The 26,313-nt window shown below is 46.1% G+C and overlaps 1 protein-coding gene across 1 annotated transcript in view; it reads left to right on the top strand.

Moving 5' to 3' along the window:
- Window positions 1-643: 643 nt before the first annotated feature.
- Window positions 644-26,313, top strand: part of SDC3 (syndecan 3) — a 74,525-nt gene continuing 48,855 nt past the window's right edge. The window contains exon 1 of the mRNA XM_060784687.2: window positions 644-989. Coding sequence (XP_060640670.2) covers window positions 900-989 — 90 coding nt within the window. The 5' untranslated portion in view covers window positions 644-899. The remainder of the gene's footprint in view (window positions 990-26,313) is intronic.

The following is a 26,313-nucleotide window of genomic DNA, read 5'->3' on the forward strand; positions in this document are numbered from 1 at the left end:
TCCATTGTCAGCAGAGGGTCCAAAAGGACTCCCAGACTCTTTACCAATCATGACGGGCGTAACGCCTCGCCATCCAGGGTGGGCAGCTGGATGTCCCCACTGCCCAGTCCACCCAGCCATAGGATCTCCGTCTTTGCTGGATTCACCCTCAACCTGCTGGCACGCAGCCATCCAGTAAACGGCCTCGAGGCACTGATGGAAACAATTGGGTACAGAGTCCGGTCGGCCTTCCATCTTCAGCACAAGCTGAGTGTCATCGGCATACTGATAACACTCAAGCCCAAAACCTCGAACCAGCTGAGCAAGGGGGTCGCATATAGATGTTAAACAACAGAGGGGAGAGAATGGCCCCCTGAGGAACCCCACAAGATAGAGGGGACCTCTCAGAGACCAGGCCTCCCCTCTCCACCCGCTGTCCACGAGGCACCAGTAAGGCCTTTTCGCGAACCACCATGAGAATTTCGAGGGGGGGGGCTGAAGCCCCCCGAGCCCCCCCCCCCCCCCCCGCTACATGCCTGGTGGGCTTGCTTTGTGACTGGCGAGTGAGTCCAGGCTTGAGGGGCGTTCCCTCTCTCTTCCCGCCCCGCCCCCTTTGGACTTGGCGCCTGTGGGGCGGGGCATTCCCGCCAGCGCCACCAGGGGGCGCTGCAGCCCCTCCGCCTCTCCCTCATTCATCGAATGGAAGCGGGTCGGAGGCGCCGGGATTAGGCTGCGCTGCCTCTTTCCTCTCTCCCTTCCTTCCATCCTTCCTTCCCTTTCTCCCTTGATCCCGGGGCGGGAGACGGCGGGAGGGCTGCCGAGGGCGGGACTGCGCCCCCCTCCGTCCCTCCTTCCTTCGCGGGTGGAGTGGCCGGCCGCGGAACAAAGGAAGAGCCCCTCCTCCCCGCCTCCGGACCAAGATGCCTCGTCTGCTGCGGGAAGGGCCCTCTCCGCCTCCCATGCTGCTGCTCCTGCTGCTCCTGGCCGGCCTGCCCGGGCGCGCCGCACGGGTGAGTCGGGGAATCCCTCCTCCTGCCTTCCTCTTCATTCTCTCCACTCCACTTCACGCCAGCAGGCCCGGGACCTCGCCCCGCCTGCCTTCTTCTCTCTTGCCTTCTTTCCCTCTTTCCTTTCTTTTCTTCCTCCCTTCTCGCAGGGGACCAGAAGAGCCCCCCCCCCTCCGCCTCCTTCCCCGCCGCCGCCTCCCCTTCCCCCCCCTCCCGGCCTGAGTGGGCGGGTTCCTCCGTGGACACAGAGCCCACGGAGCGGGGGAAGCGCGGGGGGGGGGCGATCAGGAGGAGGTGGGCGTGCCCTCTTGGCAGGGGCGGCTCAACCCATTACGCAAAGTAAGCATTTGCAGTATAGTTGATTTTGCTCAGGGGCACTCTTGGGCGAAAATAGACCTTGACATATGTGAGTTGTAGTTACTGGGATGTATAGTTCACCTACAATCAAAGAGCATTCTGAACTCCACCAATGATGGAATTGGACCAAATATGGCACACAGAACTCCCACAATGAACAGAAAATATGTCTCAGTGATTGGTTGGGGGAGGGGGATACGGTTTGCTTGTTTGGTTAGACCACACTTGGAATATTGTGTCCAATTCTGGGCACCACAATTCAAGAGAGATATTGACAAGCTGGAATGTGTCCAGAGGAGGGCGACTAAAATGATCAAGGGTCTGGAGAACAAGCCCTATGAGGAGCGGCCTTAGGGGAACTGGGCATGTTTAGCCTGAAGAAGAGAAGGTGAGAGGGGATATGATAGGGGGGATATGATGTATAAATATGTGAGAGGAAGCCACAGGGAGGAGGGAGCAAGCTTGTTTTCTGCTTCCTTGGAGACTAGGACGCGGAACAATGGCTTCAAACTACAAGAGAGGAGATTCCATCTGAACATTAGGAAGAACTTCCTGACTGTGAGAGCCGTTCAGCAGTGGAACTCTCTGCCCCGGAGTGTGGTGGAGGCTCCTTCTTTGGAAGCTTTTAAGCAGAGGCTGGATGGCTATCTGTCAGGGGTGATTTGAATGCAATATTCCTGCTTCTTGGCAGGGGGTTGGACTGGATGGCCCATGAGGTCTCTTCCAACTCTTTGATTCTATGATTCTATGACACAGAGCCCACGGAGAGGGGGAAAGCGCGGGGGGGGGGGCGATCAGGAGGAGTGGGCGTGCCCTCTTGGCAGGGGCGGCTGAACCCATTACGCAAAGTAAGCCTTTTGCAGTATAGTTGATTTTGCTCAGGGTCACTCTTGAGGCGCTCTTGGGGGGAAATAGACCTTGACATATGTGAGTTGTAGTTACTGGGATGTATAGTTCACCTACAATCAAAGAGCATTCTGAACTCCACCAATGATGGAATTGTACCAAATATGGCACACAGAACTCCCACAATGAACAGAAAATATGTCTCAGTGATTGATTGGGAGGGGGGGGGGGGATACTGTTTGCTTGTTTGGTTAGACCACATCTGGAATATTGTGTCCAATTCTGGGCACCACAATTCAAGAGAGATATTGACAAGCTGGAATGTGTCCAGAGGAGGGCGACTAAAATGATCAAGGGTCTGGAGAACAAGCCCTATGAGGAGCGGCTTAAAGAGCTGGCATGTTTAGCCTGAAGAAGAGAAGGCTGAGAGGAGATATGATAGCCATGTATAAATATGTGAGAGGAAGCCACAGGGAGGAGGGAGCAAGCTTGTTTTCTGCTTCCCTGGAGACTAGGACACGGAACAATGGCTTCAAACTACAAGAGAGGAGATTCCATCTGAACATGAGGAAGAACTTCCTGACTGTGAGAGCCGTTCAGCAGTGGAACTCTCTGCCCCGGAGTGTGGTGGAGGCTCCTTCTTTGGAAGCTTTTAAGCAGAGGCTGGATGGCTATCTGTCAGGGGGTGATTTGAATGCAATATTCCTGCTTCTTGGCAGGGGGTTGGACTGGATGGCCATGAGGTCTCTTCCAACTCTTTGATTCTATGATTCTATGACACAGAGCCCACGGAGAGGGGGAAAGCGCGGGGGGGGGGGGGCGATCAGGAGGAGGTGGGCGTGCCCTCTTGGCAGGGGCGGCTGAACCCATTACGCAAAGTAAGCCTTTGCAGTATAGTTGATTTTGCTCAGGGTCACTCTTGAGGCGCTCTTGGGGGGAAATAGACCTTGACATATGTGAGTTGTAGTTACTGGGATGTATAGTTCACCTACAATCAAAGAGCATTCTGAACTCACCAATGATGGAATTGTACCAAATATGGCACACAGAACTCCCACAATGAACAGAAAATATGTCTCAGTGATTGATTGGGAGGGGGGGGGGGGATACTGTTTGCTTGTTTGGTTTAGACCACATCTGGAATATTGTGTCCAATTCTGGGCACCACAATTCAAGAGAGATATTGACAGCTGGAATGTGTCCAGAGGAGGGCGACTAAAATGATCAAGGGTCTGGAGAACAAGCCCTATGAGGAGCGGCTTAAAGAGCTGGCGCATGTTTAGCCTGAAGAAGAGAAGGCTGAGAGGAGATATGATAGCCATGTAATAAATATGTGAGAGGAAGCCACAGGGAGGAGGGAGCAAGCTTGTTTTCTGCTTCCCTGGAGACTAGGACACGGAACAATGGCTTCAAACTACAAGAGAGGAGATTCCATCTGAACATGAGGAAGAACTTCCTGACTGTGAGAGCCGTTCAGCAGTGGAACTCTCTGCCCCGGAGTGTGGTGGAGGCTCCTTCTTTGGAAGCTTTTAAGCAGAGGCTGGATGGCCATTTGTCAGGGGTGATTTGAATGCAATATTCCTGCTTCTTGGCAGAATGGGGTTGGACTGGATGGCCCATGAGGTCTCTTCCAACTCTTTGATTCTATGATTCTATCACACAGAGCCCACGGAGCGGGGGGAAGCGCGGGGGGGGGGGGGCGATCAGGAGGAGGTGGGCGTGCCCTCTTGGCAGGGGCGGCTGAACCCATTTACGCAAAGTAAGCCTTTGCAGTATAGTTGATTTTGCCCGGGGTCACTCTTGAGGCGCTCTTGGGGGGGAAATAGACCTTGACATATGTGAGTTGTAGTTACTGGGATGTATAGTTCACCTACAATCAAAGAGCATTCTGAACTCCACCAATGATGGAATTGTACCAAATATGGCACACAGAACTCCCACAATGAACAGAAAATATGTCTCAGTGATTGGTTGGGGGGGGGGGGGGGGGATACTGTTTGCTTACCATTGAAAATTACCTAAGGCCGCCTCTGCCTCTTGGTCTGGGTGGGGAGAAGAAGGAGAAGAGGTGCTGGTGGTAGTGGAGATGGTGATGATGCCCGGAGGCTTCGCAGGCTAGCCTCACTACTTTGAGGGACTGACAGGCAAGCAGGCAGGGGTTATTGATTTATCGTGTCAGGGGCATTGCATTTTTTAACAAACAAACAAACAAAACACAAAGTTTGCAAGCTTTGTGTTCTATTAAATGTCCTTTGACCAGTAGCTGGCCACTTGGAGTGCCTCTGGTGTTGCCGCAAGAAGGTCCTTCATTGTGCATGTGGCAGGTTGCATTGCAGCAGGTGGTCTGTTGTTTGCTCTTCTCCACACTCGCATGTCGTGGATTCCACTTCCTAGCCTCATTTCTTAAGGTTGACTCCCGTGGTGCCAGAGTGCAGTCTGTTCAGCGCCTTCCAAGTCACCCAGTTTTCTATGTGCCCAGGGGGGAGTCTCTCATTTGGTATCAGCCATTGATTGAGGTTCTGGGTTTGAGCCTGCCACTTTTGGACTCTCACTTGCTGGGGTGTTCCAGCGAGTGTATCTCTCTAGATAAAGCAGGCAGGGGTGATAGTATGATAGCTTGGTCCGGAAGCGCCGAGCATTACACACATTCCACAATGTGCCTCAGTGTCATTACTGGATGGCTGCGTGCCAGCAGGTTGAGGGTGAATCCAGCAAAGATGGAGATCCTATGGCTTGGTCAACCGGGCAGTGGGAATATCTAGCTGCCTACCCTGGATGCAGGCCTGTAGCGAGGGGGTGGTTTTAGGGGTTCAACCCCCCCCCCCCCGAAATGTTTCAGATTTTTTTTTAAAAAAAACCTGGTTTACTCATGAATTTTAACTGGTTAACCAAATCCCCATGCTAAGTCTATGAGATGCAAAAAATTAAGAGTCCCTCCAGAACTGCAAGCACTATCTCAAGCAAATATTGACAATTTATTCACACTGTCATTACTTGCAGCAATAGCCGATGTAGTGAAGCAACCAAGATGGGTGTGTGTGTGTTGAATGCTCTCATTAAGGAGGCCAGACTTGGTGGAGGTGGTTGACAGGGGTGGAGCTGCGGGCTATTGAAGGTTGCTCTGCCCCCTGCTGTGCTCTTTGCTTCAGCGTGAGCTAGGAGGCAGGTTTCAACCCCCCCACCCCAAAATTTTCAACCCTCCCCGAAATTTTCACCCCCCCCCCCCCGCTGAAATTGTCAACCCTCCCCGAAATTTTTTTCTGGCTACGGCCCTGCCTGGATGGCAAGGCGCTACGCCCGTCATCATTGGTAAAGACTCTGGGAGTCCTTTTGGACCCTCTGCTGACGATGGAGGCCCAGGTCTCCGCTGTGAGCAGAATCGCCTTCTTTCATCTGCGGCAGGCTAGACGGCTGGCCCCCTACCTGTCCAGGGACGACCTAGCTACGGTGATCCAGGCTACGGTCATCTCAAGACTGGACTACTGTAACGCCCTCTACATTGGCCTCCCTCTGTCGGTGATTCGGAAGCTCAAGTTGGTACAAAACGCAGCTGCTCGGCTTCTTGCCGGAATTCCGATGAGATGCCACATAACAACAATCTTACTACAGCTGCACTGGTTACCAATTGAGCACCGGATCACTTTCAAAGTGATGGTACTCACCTTTAAGGCCTTGCACGGTCTGAGGCCGATGTACCTGAGGGACCACCTCACCCCCTACCAACCCCAGAGATCCCTCCGTTCTGAGGACCAAGATCTATTGGAAATTCCTAGTGTCAAGACCTTGCGTCTAACAGCAACCAGACGCAGAGCCTTTACAGCAGTGGCACCATCGCTCTGGAATACTCTGCCACCTGAAGTCCGTGCCTTGCGGGACTTATCAGCTTTCCGCAGGGCATGTAAGACATACCTGTTTCAACAGGGATTTGATTTGTGATATTGCTGTTTTTAAATTGTTTTAAATGTTTTAAATTATGTTCGATTTTAGCCATTCTTGTTAGCCGCTCCGAGCCCCAGGGGAGTGGTGGCATATAAGTTCGAATAATAAATAAATAAAAATAAACGGCGATTGTGAATAAGGGAAGGGGAGGGCGGAAGACTGAGGGGGAATTTATTTATTTATTTATTTACTGTATTTCTATACCACCTTTCTCAGCCCGTAGGCGACTCAAGGCCTGTTAACAGAGTAAAATTCAATGCTTACAATATCATAAATATACTTAAAAACATAACATAATAAAAAGTAAACAAATCAATAAAAGATAAATTCATAGTGTCTCCTTGTTAAAAAACATTGTATGGTCTGGGTTCTTGTAGGTTTTTTCGTGCTATATGGCCATGTTCTAGAGGCATTCTCTCCTGATGTTTCGCCTGCATCTATGGCAAGCATCCTCAGAGGTAGCGAGGATGCTTGCCATAGATGCAGGCAAAATGTCAGGAGAGAATGCTTCTAAAACAGTGGTTCTCAACCTGTGGGTCCCCAAGTGTTTTGGCTTACAACTCCCATAAATCCCAGCCAGTTTAACAGCTGTTAGGATTTCTGGGAGTTGAAGGCCAAAAACATCTGGGGACCCCAGGTTGAGAACCACTGCTCTAGAACATGGCCATATAGCCTGAAAAAACCAACAACCCAGTGATTCCGGCCATGAAAGCCTTTGACAATACATTGGGGGATGTCACCTACCTAAATTGATCTTCAAAACTATGTAAAACAAAACTTTAGGTATTCACCTACATTATAAATTTTTTTTTTGATTCATACAATAGGTTTTATTAAGTTTTGAAAAAAGGAAGTTATGCTGCCTCACCCTGTATTTGCTTTTCTTATATCCCCGTTTCTCAAGGCAACGAATAATGTTATGATCCTTGCAGTGCTGCTATTGTTTGATGCACATTTTGGTTAAATCTCTGCATTTCAAAGTGTTAATTATGCTTACGCTAAACTTGTGACCCCCCACAAGTTTTGGACTTTGGCTTCCAGAATTCCAGGCCATTGGACAAGCTGTCAAAAGGGTCTTCTGGGAATTGGAATGCAAAACATCTGGAGGGCACAGGTTTGACCCCCCTGTGCTTCATATCCTATGAAAGATATCATGTTGGAAGAAAGGGAGTGCTTGCTTCTCATCACCTCTCCACCAGTACTTGTCTTCCTTTTCCCTTTTATTCCTCTGTATTCCCATCCTTTCTTTCTTTCTTTCTTTCTTTTTTTTCATTTTGAGGGGAGACCTTGTTGTTCCTGCTCCTGCCACCTCCTTATTGCCTTTCCATTATGGTGCTTTCAAATGTAGTAAAGAGTCGTGGAACTGGGGCACATTTGCACGAATCACTTAGTGGTTCCTAGCCTTTGGTCCTCCACTTATTTTGGACTTCAATTCCCAGAAATCCCAGCCAACTTACCAGCTGTTAGGAATTGTGGGGGGTGAAATCCAAAATACCTGGAGGACCAAACCTCTGAATTGTGGCACCCAGAATTGGACATAGAAGTCCAGGTAAAGAGGTCGGACCAAAGCAAAATAGAATGGGGGGCTATGACCTCCCTCAACCTCGGCATTATGCTCCTGTTGATGCAGCCTGGAATTGCATTGCCTTCTTGAGCTGCTGCATCACACTGTAGACTTATTTTCAGATTGTCTACTAAGATTTATACTGTCTTCAAGCCAGGTGTCACCCATCCTAATCTGTGCATTTCATTATTTTCCCTGCCTAAGTGTAGTACTGTATATTGCAGACCATTGCAATTCATTTTGTTAGTTTTGGTCCAGCTGTAATCTGTGGCATCCCGCTGGTCACCTCTCTCCAGGATGAGGAGCCATTGGTGAGCACGCTTTGGGTTCGACCAGTTAACAGATTCCTAGTCCACCTAACAGTAGCACTGTGTAGCCCACATTTGATTAGCATTTTGATGAGAATGTCATGGGGAACCTTGTTAAAGACCTGCCAGCTGTTAGGAATTGTGGGAATTGGAGTCCAATATTCCTGGAGGGCTGAAGGTGGCCCATGCCTGGTATAGACCACTGGCCAAAGTGAATTTCTTGTCCCATGGAGGGATTTTGAGCCTGGATCTCACTACTTCAGCTCAGTCATCATTTCCAGACCTTAGATCTATGGATCATCAATAGAGTCACCAGTCCTGGGGTTTCAGGACAAAAACCTGAGGCTATGGGGCAGGTCCTGGTGATGTCGTCAAGTGTCACCGTATATCAAGTATCTTGCAGGTTGCTATTCAGACATGTGCATGTGGAATGTAGGTGCTGTTTGGAAATCAAGGTAGAAATCTTAATGTGAAATGGGGGGATTATTGTTTTATTCAACCTAGTTAGTTTACTTGTTTCTAGTCAGAGCATGGGTATAGAGCAGGGGTTCTCAAACTTTTTAAATAGAGGACCAGGTCAAAGTCCCTCAAAATTTTGGAGGGCCGGATTATAATTTGAAAAAAAAACCATGAATGAATTCCTATGCACATATGAATCTTATTTGTAGTGCTAATAACACTTAAAAATAATACAATAATTAAAATGAAGAACAATTTTAACAAGTATAAACTTATTAATATTTTAATGGGAAGTGTGGGCCTACTTTTGGCTGATGAGATAGGATTGTCATTGTTGTGTGCTTTCACGTCATTTCAGACTTAGGTTGACCTTAAACGAGGGCTGGGTAAATGACCTTTGAGGGCCGCATCTGATCCTCGGCCCTTAATTTGAGGACCCCTGGTATAGAGCAACGTGAAGGATGAGTCCTGGCACCACAAGAACTGGAAGGTATGCTGCAGAAATCAGTTCAACCCTGTAAATCACTGCAAACTGTTACTCTATCAGCTGAGAGCAGCAGTTTCCACACAGCCTTTCACTTTTGTCCAAACTGAACCCAACAAGCTGAAGAATGTATATCCCCGTTTTTTGACTATGACAATAGGAATGCCAGGGCCAAACCCTGAGGCTGGCCACGCCAATAATAACCCAAACAAGAGTATAATGGTGACTGTTTCTTGTCCCTTCCGTCTTTGTGGAATAAGTTATGATTAACCTTCAATGGCTCCTCTTATAGACTTTCCTGCCCTTTCTCCCATTACGCACATCTCAATAGTCCTCCCAATGCAGGGAATTTGAGTTAAATAACTGTATTTTGAACTAACTCAGTTTAACGTATGTGTCCTACTCAGCAAACAGTTCCTCCCTTTTATGTTTAGTTTCCTTTTACATGTGAATCCGTCTTGGGACTCATGTTTGTCCCTTCGCAGGTGGGGGTTACCTTGGTTCTCAGTGCACATCGTGCATGGATCCAGGTGGGCTGCTCAATAATGGATGGTCTGTTTCCTCTCAGCAGCGACATGTTTTTGTCATGAGTCACTGCCAGCCTCTGAGTTGAGCGCTCTTCTAATTTCCCGCAGCATTACTCTCTATAAGCAGCTTCTGAGGCCCTGTCTCCTTAAATGGTTGTACAGTCTTCCACTGGAACAGGAGAGGTAGCGGGAAATAGTAAAGCAGGCATACCTGACCTGTAACCTTTCATGCCAAACTGTATTCTACATGTTGTCTGTGCTTGAGTGTGTGTGTTGGAAAAGGGGGAGAAGAGACTGGTGCAAATGGTTCTGATGCCTGAAATGAAGAACCAGTTGGCAAACCATGCAGGAGCTATCCAAACGACTCTTTAGGGCAACAGAATCATACCTGGGGATAGTGGACAAGCGTGAAACATAGAAGGCCATACTTTCCAACATTTCACAAATGAAAATCAGGGCACATGTGGTCAGGCAGCATCCGATTGTGATCAAGATGGCAAAAGCTATTCAGAACGTAGAACAGCAAGCAAGTAAAAGCAGATACTGAAAGCTCAGGCCTGCTATGCGCCTCCTCGAGGTCGGTCTGTGCTCTGTGAGGGGATCAAAATCAAGATAAACATTATTGATTGGGAGCAAAACATTTGTAAGTTCATATTCCAAGATCCAATGGGGTTTGTAGTAGAGGTGTGTAGCTATCCGTTTTGCCCCAGGAAGTTCAGCTAATTTGATATTCGCAATAGTCAAAATGGATTAGAGAAGGCCACCCGAAGCCCTAGCCCGAAATGGGTTATGAATGGCCAAATCTTTTGCTCCTTCGATTAATGGGGTTTGACTCCTTTCCTTCCTTTTAGCTTTCTTTCTTTAAAAGACGAAGCCGAGTGCTTCCCACCCTCATTCCCTGGCAGAGTGCACAATGGAAACTGAAGTTTTTGCTCTCTATTTTTCAAGTTTCTTTCTCAGCCAATCAGCGCTAGTTATGCCCATTTTCTGATTAGCTAAGAACAGACTCTACCAGCAGTGATCTCTGATTGGCTGAGAATGGACACAACGAGCAGTGATCTCTGATTGGCTGAGAACGAATTGAACCAGCCAATTTACAACTCAGAACTGAGATCTCTGATTGGCTGAGAATGGATACAACCGGCGGTGATCCCTGATTGGCTGAGAATGGACACAACCAGCAGCCATCTCTGATTGGCTGAGAATAGACACAACCAGCAGCAATCTCTGATTGGCTGAGAATGGACTCAACCAACAGTGATGTCTGATTGGCTGAGAATTGATATAAACAGCAACAAACTCTGATTAGCTGAGAATGGACACAACCAGCAGTGATCTCTGATTGGCTGAGAATGGATACAATGGGCAACAAACTCTGATTGGCTGAGAATGGACACAATAAGCAGTGATCTCTGATTGGCTGAAAATGGACACAACCAGCAGCCATCTCTGGTTGGCTGAGGATGGACACAACCAGCAGCGACTACAATTCCCAGGATCCTCTTGTGGTTATGGTAAAAACTTTTTAAAAATTCCCCAAAATTAGTGGATTGGTGAAACGTTCTTCAAGTTGTCAGATAGTTTGCAGTCATACATGTGGACTCTTACACCATGACCTTCTTGCAAGCAAACTAGTCAAATGTGGACTAGGCAATGATACAAGGAGCGTTCATTAAATATTTCCCCTGACCCACTTCCTGTGGACTGAGAGCAATGAAACTTGGCTCAGTTATTAGTCATTCTTCACATAGGTGCTACCTAGGGACAAATATTTCTCCTATCTTGTTAAGCAACTGTAAACACCTTGCTTGTAATAAGTCGACAGGTTGCTCCAAAAGCTATGTTGTGACTTCAGAAATCAGAGTTTCATCATCTGAGAAATGCTTGTCCTTCAAAAATAACTTCCTTGTTGGAAAGAGGTGGAGGTCCGATGGTGCAAGGCTGGGTGAATAAGGGGGATGCAGTAGAATTTCAAAGTCGCAGGAGCATGCTTCCATTTGGGCAAAAGGTGAGTTGTATATTGTTGCATTGTCTTGCAGAAGGCAAAGAATACCTTTGGGCAGCATGCCACATTGTCTCTTGGTTTTAATGGCCTCCCACAATTTCTGCAGCAGTGAAGCATAATATGCCCCAGTGATCATGGGACCCTTTGCTAGGAAATCCATCAATACTACTCCGTCCTGGTCCCAAATTACTGTGAGCATGACCTTCCCTTCCGAGAGTTGGGCACGTACCTTCTTTGGAGGTACCAGCCAGCAGATACCTTATGAATGTGAAGGTGGTCTTGGATTGTTTTTTCCACGGACTCCACACTCATCTTGACGTTTTGGGCTAGATAGTGAATGATGAGGCGACATTTTTCCAAAATGGCGACCTCCACTTGCTGGATGGTGTGTTCATCAATAGCAGAGTGGGGTTGCCTTGGAATTGGAGCTGTTTGCACTGATGTCCGACCACATTGGAATTGACGATGCCAATTCTTGATTCTATCATATGGTTCCCCATCAACCTCTTTCCTCTCATTAAATGTCTCCTTTGGTGTGCGGCTTTTCAAAGAAAAGAACTTGAGGACTTCTCTGTATTCCACTGGGTCCATTATCAAACCTCACATCACTTCAGCACCTGTCAAATCAAGACCATTCTCAGTTCTGAGTTGTAAATTGGCACGTAACCTATAGAAATTTATATAATCACACATGTGCAGTTTCAGCATCCTGTGATAAATAGAATTGGGTCAGGGGAAATCTTTAATGAACACCTCGTACTATTAGGTGGATCAGTAATTGGTTAAGTGACCGAACCCAAAGGTTGCCTCTCTTTACTGGTTCCTCTTCTTTATTCTGGAAAAAAGTGACTATTTGGGTGACATGAAGAGGTTTTGGTCCTGGGCCCAGTATTGTTTAACATCTTCATTGATGGTTTGGATGAAGAGAACATGATTATCACGTTTGCAGATGGGACCAAATTGAGAGGGAGAGTGAATACTCCAAAAGACAGGGCTAGAACTCAAAAGGATGTCAACAGATTAGAGAGCTAATTGGCCAAAGCTAACAAAATGCATTTCAACAAGGACAAATGTAAGATACTACACTTAGACAGAAAGAAATGAAATGCAAAGAAATGGGACGGGTAATGCCTGGCTCCATGTGAGGAAAATCTTGGAGTGTTTCATGGAGAACAAGCTGGACATGAGCCAAAAGTGTGATGCAGCAGCTTAAAAAGCCAATGGAATTTTGGGCTGTATCCAAAGGAATCTAGTGTCCAGATTGAGGGAACCCATTGTGCCTTTGTAGTCTCCTTTGGTTAGTAGACCTCTTTACCTGGAATAACACTCTGTCCAATTTTGGGCCCCACAGTGTAAGAGAAATACTAACTCTAAGATGGAAGGAGTCCAGAGGAAGAGGGTGACTAAAAGGATCAAACGCCTAGAGACTATGAATGGATCCATCTGAGGAGCATCATAAAGAATTGGGTATGTTTAGCTTGCAGAAGAGAAGGTTGAGAGGGGACATGAGAGCCATGTATAGATATGTGAAAGGCTGTCACAAGGACAAGGGATCGGGCTTTCTTTCTGCTACCTTGGAGACTAGGACTCAATGGAGCCATGGGTTCAAATGACAGGAAAAGAGATTCCATTGAATATGAGGAAAATTTTCCTGACTGTAAGAAGAACTGTTCAACAGTGGAACTCTCTGCCTTGGAGTCCAATGGAAGCTCCTTCCTTGGAAGCTTTTAAACAGAGGCTGGGTGACCATTTGTCGGGGGTGTTTTGATTGTGCTTTTCCTGCAGGGAAGAAGGGGGTTGGACTGGGTGGCCCATGGGGTCTCTTCCAACTCTACTACTGTATGATTCTAAAAGGAGATAGCTGACCTGTAGATAACGGTCTTGGTTAACCTCACCCCTCACATCAGCAGTTCTTTTCTATCGGTAAAGTAGGGCAAGGATTGGGAGGCCTAGTGCAGAACTGTGGCAGAGTTTCAGCACAAATGGCTGTACATTGGTTCAGATTGAGAAAGGGACAAAGGAACTTTGAAGCAAGGTTTAAGCTCAGGGAAGTGAAGCTCCCAGGAACTGTCCAGGGTGCTGCATTGAACATAAGCTAAGCTTACAGCTAGGACAGGCTGCAGCAGTGTCATTTTGCCTAAGCCTAATAGAGAGGCCAGTCCCCCCATTCTCATCTCAGTTATTTTCTATTACATATGTTTTATTTTAAATCTTTGCATTTTAAAAATGTACACAAACACGGCTTACACAATGGGAGGCATGAGGCTCTTTTCACATTTCGTGCACATTAGGGAAAATATCTGTCACAAAGCAAACACACATACCTGTGTGGGAAACAAAACGAAAGGTCTCATAACCTGGTACAGAACACAGTCAAGATAAAACATGCAGTTTTGATTAAAGCTGATTGGGAAAGAGGCAGTTGTTCCTTTCTATTGGCACCAATGGAGTCTACTTTCTAAGCTCCTTACAACTCTGTGTTGTGTTTGTGTGTGTGTGTGTGAGTGTTGGAGTGACTCATTTTTGCCCCACTCCCAGCCCAAATCCAGTTCCCTCCTATATTAAAATTTTGTGAGTTTCATTGATTTCATGAAAGTTATAGTCATGTCCAGTGTAGCCCACAGGCATCGAGATACTGGTCGCCATTAATGTGAGCCTAACATTGACTTCAGAAATGATGATCCTATTGGATATCTATCTGTCCTTGTTTACACTCGATTGAACTATATAGAGCGTATTCCAGTCATTCTGCTCAGCAGGAGAAGGGTCTGCCATTTTTCAGACCTTTGCCTTGGGGGCATCATTTGTGCCAGCCTTTTAAGTTCACAGATTGACCATGGAGAAGAGTAATGTTTTGTGTCAGATGATTGCTTGGTAAATTTAACTCAAGAGGTTGCCACTTTGTAATCCAGCTGCCTTTGGCTGGTACCAGCACTTCACCAGATTGAGGCATATTCCCAGAAATATCACTTAAAAGTGACCCAGGAGGGTCCTGGGATATTGTAGGCTGGGCCCTAAACAAGGCCTCAGGGAAGGGTCACTACACACAGAAACTATTATTACTATTATTGTTGTTGTTGTTGTTACTAGCTGTACCCGCCACGCATTGCTGTGGCCAACCTTCTTTCCCTCTTTCTCTCCTTCTTTCCCTCCTTCCTTCGCTCCCTCTTTCCTTCCTTCCTCCCTCCCCTTTTCTTCTTTCATTCTCTCCTTCCTTCTCTACCTCTTTCCTTCCTTCCCCCTTTTCCTTTTCCTTCCTCTTTCGCTCCTTTCTTCCTTCTCCATCTCCTTCCTTCCTTCACTTTTTGCTTCCATTCTTCCTTCTCTCTTTCCTTCCCTCCCTCTTTCCTTCTTTCCCTCCTTCCTCTGCTCTTTCTTTCCTTCTCTTTTTTCTTTCCTTCCATCCTTCCTTCTCTCTTTCCTTCCTTCCCCCTTTTCTTTTCCTACTACTTTCCGTCCTTTCTTTCTTCTCTACCTCTTTCCTTCCTTCCTTCGCTCTTTGCTTCCATGCTTCCTTCTCTCTTTCTTTCTTCCCCTCCTACTTTCATTCATTCAGTCTCCCCTTCCTTCCCTCCCTCTTCCTTCCATTTTTTTCTGTATTGTCATTTAGCTTTTCATCATTTAGATTTTTTTGGGATTTGAAGTCCTTTCTGCTGTTTTTGGGGTTTTTTTTAATGAGTGATGGTCACTCATTGGTCTGTTAGGGGTCTAGTGTCCAATTTTTGTGTCAATTCATCCAGTGGTTTTTGAGTTATGTTAATCCCACAAACAAACATTACATTTTTATGTATATAGATTATTATTTATACCTCGCTTTATCTCTCCCAAAGGAAACTCAAAGTGGCTTAACATAACAGCATTGGAATCATAGAATAATAGAGCTGGAAGAGACCACAAGGGCCATCCAGTCCAACTCCCTTCTGCCTTTATTCAGGAAAAGCACAATCAAAGCCCCCCGACAGATGACCATCCAGCCTCCGTTTAAAAGCTTCCAAGGAAGGAGACACTGAGGCAATGCTGAACAGCTCTTCTTATGTCCACGAAGTTCTTCCTAATGTTCAGGTGGAATCTCCTTTCTTGTCATTTGAACCCATGGCTCTATTGAACCCTAGTCTCCAGGGCAGCAGGATTCAAGCCTGCTCCCTCTTCTTTGTGATACCTTTTCACATATTTAGACATGGCTCTAAATATTTCACATATTTAGACACAGGTTCGCAGTCTGGGGATGCTTGAGGCTCAGGTGTCAGGGGTGGCTGGGAGGGCTTTTGCACAGTTAAAGCTTGTGACCGTACCTCGAGAAGCTGGACTTGGCCATAGTGGTCCATGCCTTAGTTATATCTAGTTTGGATTACCATAGTGCACACTACATGGGGCTGCCTTTGAAGACTGCTTGGAAACTGCAATTGGTGCAAAGATCAGCAGCCAGGCTACTAACTGGAGCCAGCTATAGGGAGCACACGATGCTCCTACTAAAGTAGCTCTATTGGCTGCCAATAAGTTTCTGTGTCCAATTCAAAGTGCTGGGTATCACCTATAAAGCCCTAAACAGCTCAGGCCCTTCTATCTTTGAGGGTGCTTTGAATGCAATTCTCCTGCTTCTTGGCAGGGGGCAGGACTGGATGGCCCATGAGGTCTCTTCCAACTCTATAATTCTATGACTGCATCCCCCCTATGAACCGGCGCAGGCTCTTAAGATCTGCCGGGGAGACCTCCTCACGGTTCCTTCACTGTCCCAAGCACGGCTGGTGGTGACAAGGGAGAGGCCTTTCTCGGTGGTGGCCCCCCAACTTTGGAAGGCCCTCCCCAGGGAGATTAGACAGGCCCACACACTGACCTCCTTTCACAGGGACTTAAAGATGTGGCACTTCAATCAAACCTTTGAGAATGTTCAGTCCCTAGTTGTCCTGCATAGTAGTTGCACATCCTGCACTTTTATGCCATTCCCTCTCTCCATTACTGCAACTGGCACTTATTTTATTCCTAATGATTACAGCTTGGCCATGTTTATAGCAGGGGTCCTCAAACTAAGGCCCAGGGGCCGGATGTGGCCCTCCAAGGTCATTTACTGACCACTTGCTCCCTCGATCCGTGTCCCTCTTGGTTGGTGAAATCCTGCTTGGAGGGATTACGTGACCCTCTGTTGAAGATTATAAACAGCTCCCTTGAGCAAGGAGTTTTTCCAGAGGGCTTAAAAGAGGCGGTGGTCTCTCCCCTAAACCAGATTTAGATTGTTCAGTTCCCTCCAGTTACCGCCCAGTTTCGAATCATTTGTTCCTGGGCAAGGTGATGGAGAGGGCAGCAGCGGAGCAGTTGCAGCAATTCCTAGACGACACAGCCGGACTAGATCCTTTCCAGTCCGGCTTCCGTGCGGGGCATGGGACAGAGACTGTGTTAGTCTCCATCACAGATCACCTTCGATGTCAGCTTGACCAAGGCGGGTCGGCGCTGCTCGTGTTATTGGATCTCACAGCAGCATTTGACACAGTAGATTACAATCTTTTGATCCACCGCCTTGCTGTTGCTGGAGTCAGGGGGACAGCTTTAAATTGGCTGTCCTCCTTTCTTCACAACTGTGGACAGCGAGTGGAGAGGGGAGGTCTGGTCTCTGAGAGGTCCCCTCTACTTTGTGGGGTTCCTCAGGGGGCCATTCTCTCCCCTCTGTTTTTTAACATCCATATGAGACCACTTGCTCAGCTGGTTCGAGGTTTTGGGCTTGAGTGTTACCAGTACGCTGATGACACTCAGCTTGTGTTGAAGATGGAGGGCCAACAGACTCTGTATCCGATAATTTTCATCAGTGCCTTGAGGTCGTTACTGGATGACTGCGTGCCAGCAGGTAGAGGGTGAATCCAGCAAAGATGGAGATCCTATGGCTGGGTCGACCGGGCAGTGGAGATATCCAGCTGCCTACCCTGGATGGCAAGGCACTACGCCCATCATCGTTGGTAAAGAGTCTGGGAATCCTTTTGGACCCCCTGCTGACGATGGAGGCTTAGGTGTCCGCTCTTAGCAGAACCGCCTTTTTTTCATCTGCGGCTGGCCCCCTATCTGTCCAGGGACGACCTAGCTACTGTGATCCAGGCCACAGTCATCTCAAGACTGGACTGCTGTAACGCCCTCTACATTGGCCTCCCTCTGTCAGTGATCCGGAAACTCAAGTTGGTACAAAATGCAGCTGCTCGGCTTCTTGCGGGAATTCCGATGAGATGCCACATAACACCAATCTTACTGCAGCTGCATTGGTTACCAATTGAGCACCGGGTCACTTGCATGGTCTGGGGCCGATGTACCTGAGGGACCGCCTCACCCCCTACCAACCCCAGAGATCCCTTCGTTCTGAGGACCAAGATTTATTGGAAGTTCCCAGTTTTAAGACCTTGCGTCTAATAGCAACCAGACGCAGAGCCTTTACAGCAGTGGCACCATTACTCTGGAACACTCTGCCACCTGAAGTTCGTGCCTTGCGGGACTTATCAGCGTTCCGCAGGGCATGTAAGACATATTTGTGTCGACAGGCTTTTGATCTTTGATATTGCTGTTTTTTTAAAATTGTTTTAGATTTTAGTCTGTTCTTGTAAGCCGCTCCGAGTCCTAGGGGAGTGGCGGCATATAAGTTTGAATAATAAATAAATAAATAAATTTACCCGGCCCTTGCTCAGGGTCAACCTAACTCTGAAAGGACTTGAAAGCACACAACAACAACAACAATAATCCTATCTCATCAGCCAAAAGCAGGCCCACACTTCCCATTGAAATACTAATAAGTTTATATTAGTTAAAATTGTTCTTAATTTTAATTACTGTATTGTTTTTAAGTGGTTTTGCACTCCAAATAAGTTATGTGCAGTGTGCATAGGAATTCATTCATGTTTTTCTTTTCCAAATTATAATCCGGCCCTCCAACAGTTTGAGGGACTGTGACCTGGCCCTCTATTTTAAAAGTTTGAGGACCCCTGGTTTATAGCAATTTACTGCCATGGTTAGAGGACTGCAGTTTGATTGAGTCCGAGTTGATGTTTTTATATGTGCATGTGTTTTATTTTATTGTATTTTATATTGTGCTTTCTCTTATGTTTTGTTTTTAGGCACTTTGTGCTGTCTGTAAGCCGCCCGAGTCTCTTTAGTGCAGGATATCAGAATAAAAATTACTATTAAGGTTTCTCCTCCAGCTCGCCTCCCACCCCCCAGGCCATTTTTTCTGTGTTAACAAAGGATGAAATGTTTAAAGCTAGATTGAAAATCTAAAATCCACTTTGACTGAGAGCTTGCAAAAAAGAGTACATGTCAAATAATCCTTCGACTGTAAAAGACCCCTAAATTACTATTAATCCACCCTGCAAGCAGATGCCAGAAAGGGACTGGTGTGCAAGCAGATTGAATTGAGCGGGGAATCTGTTCTTTGCCATTCTCTTGATAATTTTGCCACTAACTTTGCCTGTTTCTTAAATGGTCTATGCCTTCCAACCTTCATGATGCTAGAACTTTTAAAATAACAACAACAACACTTTATTTATATTCCACTCTATCCCCCCAAGGGGACTCAGAGCGGATTACGACACACACAGATAGGCAAACATTCAGTGCCTTTAACACAGTGAAACAATGACACACAAATACACAGAACAAAAGTGAAGGCTTCCTCTTTCGTCTCCGGCTTCTGGAGGCAGTGCTCAACTTCGGCTATGGGGAGGTGCTCTTGTTCCATTTCCAAGCCAAGGAGCCTTCATTGTCCGTAGACACCTCCTAGATTACTTTCAAACTGCCAACCTTTCGGTCTCCTTTCCTGCTTTCGTACTTCCCACAACAGAAAGCACAAATCAGAACTTTAATGACAATGCTACCCACCAAGAGGAAACACTTAGATTAGAAAAGCCAAGATATATTCCCTTTGATCAATTCACTCCAATCGCTCACTGCAAATAAAAATTAAGGCAAGCAGGTTGCTTACCTAGAATTGTGGTTCTTCATGTGGTCACCTGTGAAATTGTACAAATGTGTACCATATTCTGCGCCTGCACAGAGCACTCGTGGAACCTTATAGAAGAGTACTTCTTTTTAAACTATGGGTTTAAGAAGTTTAATGCAGCCCCCTTAGCTCAATCTCGGGGTCATACAAATGACAACCATAAAAGATTTCTTCATGCAAACTTGTTAGCAAGAATATGCAAGGTTTACAGTGCACTCTGCAGAAAATGCGTTATCTGTACTTCTGCACCAAAAAAGGGAAATCGGCCTTTGTTTCCAGCCTTGCCAATTCTGGTTTATTATCATAGAAACATAGAATCATAGAATCAAAGAGTTGGAAGAGACCTCATGGGCCATCCAGTCCAACCCCCTGCCAAGAAGCAGGAATATTGCATTCAAATCACCCCTGACAAATGGCCATCCAGCCTCTGCTTAAAAGCTTCCAAAGAAGGAGCCTCCACCACACTCTGGGGCAGAGAGTTCCACTGCTGAACGGCTCTCACAGTCAGGAAGTTCTTCCTCATGTTCAGATGGAATCTCCTCTCTTGTAGTTTGAAGCCATTGTTCCGCGTCCTAGTCTCCAAGGAAGCAGAAAACAAGCTTGCTCCCTCTTCCCTGTGGCTTCCTCTCACATATTTGTACATGGCTATCATATCTCCTCTCAGCCTTCTCTTCTTCAGGCTAAACATGCCCAGTTCCCTAAGCCGCTCCTCATAGGGCTTGTTCTCCAAACCCTTGATCATTTTAGTCGCCCTCCTCTGGACACATTCCAGCTTGTCAATATCTCTCTTGAATTGTGGTGCCCAGAATTGGACACAATATTCCAGATGTGGTCTAACCAAAGCAGAATAGAGGGGTAGCATTACTTCCTTAGATCTAGACACTATGCTCCTATTGATGCAGGCCAAAATCCCATTGGCTTTTTTTGCCGCCACATCACATTGTTGGCTCATGTTTAACTTGTTATCCACGAGGACTCCAAGATCTTTTTCACACGTACTGCTCTCGAGCCAGGCGTCCCCCATTCTGTATCTTTGCATTTCATTTTTTCTGCCAAAGTGGAGTATCTTGCATTTGTCACTGTTGAACTTCATTATCAGTAGAAGTTTGATATAAAAACCACTTTAAAATTTCCTGATGCAGAAAAAGGGGTCGCAGGTGGGAAAAGTTTAATCACCTTTGCATCAGTTGCACCCAGAGCAGGCATGGGCCAACTTGGGCCCTCCCTCCAGGTGTTTTGGACTCCCAACAGCCTCATAAATGGGAATATTTTGTCAGCTTTCCTCCCTGGCACAGAATAGACATTTGGTGCTGGTTCTCATACTCTGGATACTTTTTGCCATTGCCAGCACTGAAAGAGATGAAGAGACACATATGGAGGGGATTATCTATCTAGTCTGCAGCAACAGAGTGCAGGTAATTGGCCTTCCTCTGGTTCTTTTCCCCTCTCCACTTCTCCATGCCACAGACTTGAGACTTCCTGCCATATTTGGATCCTTCCTTCCCAGCTCTTCTAATATTAAACTGATGACACAGCTGATTTGGAAACTGTGGCAGTTTGGAGGGATGGGCCCCTTTCCCTGACATTGTATTAGAATTATAGAAACTGGGTTAGTAGAGCATCTGCAGGCAACTCTCAGGAGAATCAATCAAAGGGATTATTGCTAACTGGCAATGGCATTTCCCAACCGTAGGGCAGGCCCAGTGGCTGATTACACGGAGCTTCTCCTGGCAAGCCGCCTTCCCCGGATGTGTTTCTTGCTGACTTTTCAAGCGGAGGGCCGGTTCACAGTCCCTCAGATTGTTGGGGGGGCCAGACTATTATTTGAAAGAAACACGAATGAATTCCTGTGCACACGGGACATTTCTTACTTGTAGTGCAAAAAACATCATGAAAGAACAATCTATATAAATTAAAATGTCATGTTCGTTTGTGGAATTAACATAACTCAAAAACCACTGGACGAATTGTCACCAAATTTGGCCACAAGACACCTACTAACCCAAGGAGAGACCATCACACAATTTTTTTTTGATATTGTCATTTGGGAGTTGTAGTTGCTGGGCTTTATAGTTCACCTACAATCAAAAAGCATTCTGAACTCCACCAATGATGGAATTGAACCAAACGTGGCACACAGGACTCCCATAACTAACAATAGAAAACACTAGATTTGGTGGGCATTGACCTTGAGTATGGGAGTTGTAGTTCACCTACATCCAGAGAGCACTGTGGACTCAAAACATGATTGATCTGGACCAAACTTGGCATGAATATTCCATATACCCAAATATGAATACAGATGGAGTTTGGGGAAAATAGACCTTGACATTGGGGAGTTGTAGTTACTGGGATTTATAGATCACCTACAATCAAAGAGCTTTTTGAACCCTACCAATAATAGAATTGGGGCAAACTTCACACACAGAACCCATGATCAACAGAAAATAGTTAGGGCCATCCCGTCCAACTCCCTTCACCAGGGCAAGAAAATGTAATCAAACCCCTCCTGATAAAGAGCCACCCAGCCACAGATGTAGATAGATATATATAATTCACACACACACAGAGGTATAGTATCATAGATTTGAAAGAAACCCCTAAAGAAAGACAATGATATGTTGCATGTTCCAGAGTAGGCAAACCAGCCACTCTCCACATCAACACTGACAAAGAAACAGCAAGAAATACTGTTTACCCTCAAACATAAAGAAATTACATATATTAGAAATCAACACTTTCTCATTACTTTATTTTCCAGATCACCAGACTGGGCCACAGCAACGCATGGCAGGGGACAGCTGGTCTATATAAATAAAAATGTAATGTTCATTTGTGGGATTAACATAACTCAAAAACCACTGGATGAATTGCCGCCAGATTTGGCCACAAGACACCTACTAACCCAAGGAGTGACCATCACTCCAAAAAATAATAATTTTGTCCTTTGGGAGTTGTAGTTGCTGGGATTTATAGTTAACCTACAATCAAAGAGCATTCTGAACTCCACCATAGAATCATAGAATCATAGAATCAAAGAGTTGGAAGAGACCTCATGGGCCATCCAGTCCAACCCCCTGCCAAGAAGCAGGAATATTGCATTCAAAGCACCCCTGACAAATGGCCATCCAGCCTCTGCTTAAAAGCTTCCAAAGAAGGAGCCTCCACCACACTCCGGGGCAGAGAGTTCCACTGCTGAACGGCTCTCACAGTCAGGAAATTCTTCCTAATGTTCAGATGGAATCTCCTCTCTTGTAGTTTGAAGCCATTGGAAGCAGAAAACAAGCTTGCTCCCTCCTCTCTGTGGCTTCCTCTCACATATTTATACATGGCTATCATATCTCCTCTCAGCCTTCTCTTCTTCAGGCTAAACATGCCCAGCTCTTTAGGCCACTCTTCATAGGGCTTGTTCTCCAGACCCTTGATCATTTTAGTCGCCCTCCTCTGGACACATTCCAGCTTGTCAATATCTCTCTTGAATTGTGGTGCCCAGAATTGGACACAATATTCCAGGTGTGGTCTAACCAAAGCAGAATAGAGGGGTAGCATTACTTCCTTAGATCTAGACACTATGCTCCAATTGATGCAGGCCAAAATCCCATTGGCTTTTTTTGCTGCCACATCACATTGTTGGCTCATGTTTAACTTGTTGTCCACGAGGACTCCAAGATCTTTTTCACACGTACTGCTCTCGAGCCAGGCGTCAGCCATTCTGTATCTTTGCATTTCATTTTTTCTGCCAAAGTGGAGTATCTTGCATTTGTCACTGTTGAACTTCATTTTGTTAGTTTTGGCCCATCTCTCTAATCTGTCAAGATCGTTTTGAATCCTGCTCCTGTCCTCTGGACTATTGACTATCCCTCCCAATTTGGTGTCTATTCCAATGATGGAATAGAGCCAAATGTGGCACACAGGACTTCCATGACCAAAAGAAAACACTAGAAGGGTTTGGTGAGCATTGACCTTGAGTTTGGCAAAAAAGGATACCACAACCTGAGGGGAATTTTTAGCTCTATTTAATTGTGTACATTTTTATGTGAATTTGTTATCAATATTGTTTGTTTCTTGGGTTCTGCTTGTTTTGCCTGATCTGTTGACTGCAATAAATTTATTCAAAATGTCAAGTTAATTAGGATTGTTGCTGTTGCTGTTGTGCCTTCAAGTTGTTTCAGACTTAGGGCGACCTTCTAAAGTTTAGGACAAGGGCCGGGGAAATGATCTTGGAGGGCTGCACCCGGCCCATGGGTCTGAGTTTGGGGACCCCTGGACTAGATCTTGCTGCCAGGGAGAACTTAATTGTCGCGAGGAAAATGACCAGCAGACTTGGACTCTTTGTACTTGTAGTATAGATGAGTATGTCAACTGTTCTAATCATTCTGCATAGCATCCCAGTGACGTGTAGGACAGTTGTAGGCAGGCATTGGACTTCCATTCTTCATTGAAAGCAGTATAGTGGTTTGAGTAATAGCCATGCATTGATTGGGGTGGATGCAGTTCCTGTAATAGCTGCTTGAGGATAAATTTGGTCTTCAGCTTTGAGTAAACTATAGAAACTCTCTCTCTCTTCTTTCTGTTCTCTTAATTTCTTCTGGTGTTTTTATGTGCTTCCAATGGAATTCATGCCAGAGGAAGATCCTGATCCCCCTGTATTCTCAATAACCGGTTGCATCAGTGCCTAATCACTTTAATTGGTTGTTTTTGGTTTAGTGTGAAACTGAAATGAGCTTCTGCTTTCTGTATATCTGAACATAATTGTTTTGGGTTCAAAGTAGTAATTCAGTTGCTTGCTAAGCAGCAATTAAGAGGCTGGGAGAGGGGCTGACAATGCAGTCATTCTCAGTCTCTTTGGCTGCCAAGTAGCTCTTGTTCGTCTGGCAGAAGGCCAACCATTCCCTGCCTCAAACCCATGCTCTTAATATTATTTGTTAACCACCAGGACTAGTGAATCTGAAAAAATAAGTCATCCACACTGACCACTTGGCTTGGTGCAATCGGCCCGATGGTGGCTAAAGGCCACAAAAGCGTGGTCCGAATTAACCTGGGGGAAGCCGCTCAATGGGATTTTCATAGGATCATAGAATTATAGAGTTGGAAGAGACCTGGTGGGCCATCCAGTCCAACCCCATTCTGCCAAGAAGCAGGAAAATCACATTCAAAGCCCCCCCCCCCCCAACAGATGTCCATCCAGCCTCTGTTTAAAAGCCTCCAAAAAAAAAGGAGCCTCCACCACACTCCAGGGCAGAGAGTTTCACTGCTGAACAGCTCTTTCACACAGTTATGAAGTTCTTCATTTTCCTTTCCTGTAGTTTGAAGCCATGGTTCCGTTGCGTCCTAGTCTTCAGGGCAGCAGAAAATAAGCCTGCTCCCTCCTCTCTATAACTTCCCCTCACATCTTGATACATGGCCCTCATCATGTCTCCTTGTGACAGCAGGACTGCTGACCAACAGGTTAGTGGTTCAAATCTGGGGAGACCGGGTTGAGCTCCAGCTCCACATACGGAGACATGAGGGAAGCCTCCCATAAGGATAGTAAAACATCAAACATCTGGGCGTTCCAGTTTCTCAAGTAGCTCCTGACAAGAAAAAAAAAAAGCATGCCTTCTTCTAGCCTTCTCTTTTGCAGGCTAAACATGCCCAGCTCTTGAAGCCGCTCTTTCCTCATCCTTTGAGTCGCCCTCTTCCTCTGGACACATTCCAGCTTAGAGTCTACATCTTCCTTCAGTTGTGGTTTAGTGGAACTGTTCTTATGAGTTGTAGGCATGGTGTGCTATGCTATCAGCTTCTTTAAGCAAATGTCTCGCCAGATTCATGACTTTATTTGTGCAGCACATCTCAGCATGACCACTGAGTTGCCAATGTCAGGTTTCTGCAACTGTAACAGTTAACTGGTAGCGCTTATGGATAAAGGCCCCATCACCACTGCCTGACAAAGCGTATTGTATGAGCCTACACTGCCATATAATCCAGTTCAATCTGCATTATAATGGCAGTATTGATGGAGCCAATGTGGTGAAACTTAGTGGCACTGGAGGAGGTGTTTGTTGACACTGGTTTGGAGAGGAGATGAGTGTCTGGAGGGAGCCATTGGACTCAATGACAAAAGGAGAGCTGAAGCTGAAGGAAAACAGTCATTTAGTCTTGTGTGTATTTCTTATACAGTATGTATTGTAATCGTGTTGTATTTTATCTCTGCTGTTGTACCCCACCTTGAGCCAGAAGGAGTGGTTGGTAATGAATATATAATGGTAATAATTGTTATCATTATTGTTTACACAACAGTGACTTCCAAAATCTTATGAATGTAGATTGTTGTTGTTGTTATTGTTATTATTATTATTATTATTATTATTATTATTATTATTATTATTACTGTTACTATTGGGCCAAAGACAGTGATGCTGGGGAAAATGGAAGGAAAAAGAAAGAGGGGCTGACCAAGGGCAAGATGGAAGTCCTTGAAATGACTGGCTTGACTCTGAAGGAGCTGGGGGTGGTGATGGTCAAGAGGGAGCTCTGGCGTGGGCTGATCCATGAGGTCACAAAGAGTCGGAAGCGACTGAACAAATAAAGAACAAATTATTATTGGGCTTCTTTGAGTTTTCTGAGCTGTATGGCCATGTTCCAGAAGCATTCTCTCCTGGCATTTCACCCACATCTATGGCAGGCATGCTCAGAGGTTGCGAGGATGCCTGTCATAGATGTGGGTGAAATGTCAGGAGAGAATGCTTCTGGAACATTGCCATACAACCTGGGAAACTCATAGCAACCCAGTGATTCCAGCCATGAAAGCCCTCGGCAACACATTGCGTTTTCTATTATTGTTATTGTTATAAAAGATGACAGGGACCTAACAGAAGCTGAAGAGATCAAGA

The sequence above is a fragment of the Anolis sagrei genome, chromosome X (genome assembly GCF_037176765.1).
Source record: "Anolis sagrei isolate rAnoSag1 chromosome X, rAnoSag1.mat, whole genome shotgun sequence".
Classification (NCBI taxonomy): Eukaryota; Metazoa; Chordata; class Lepidosauria; order Squamata; family Dactyloidae; genus Anolis; species Anolis sagrei.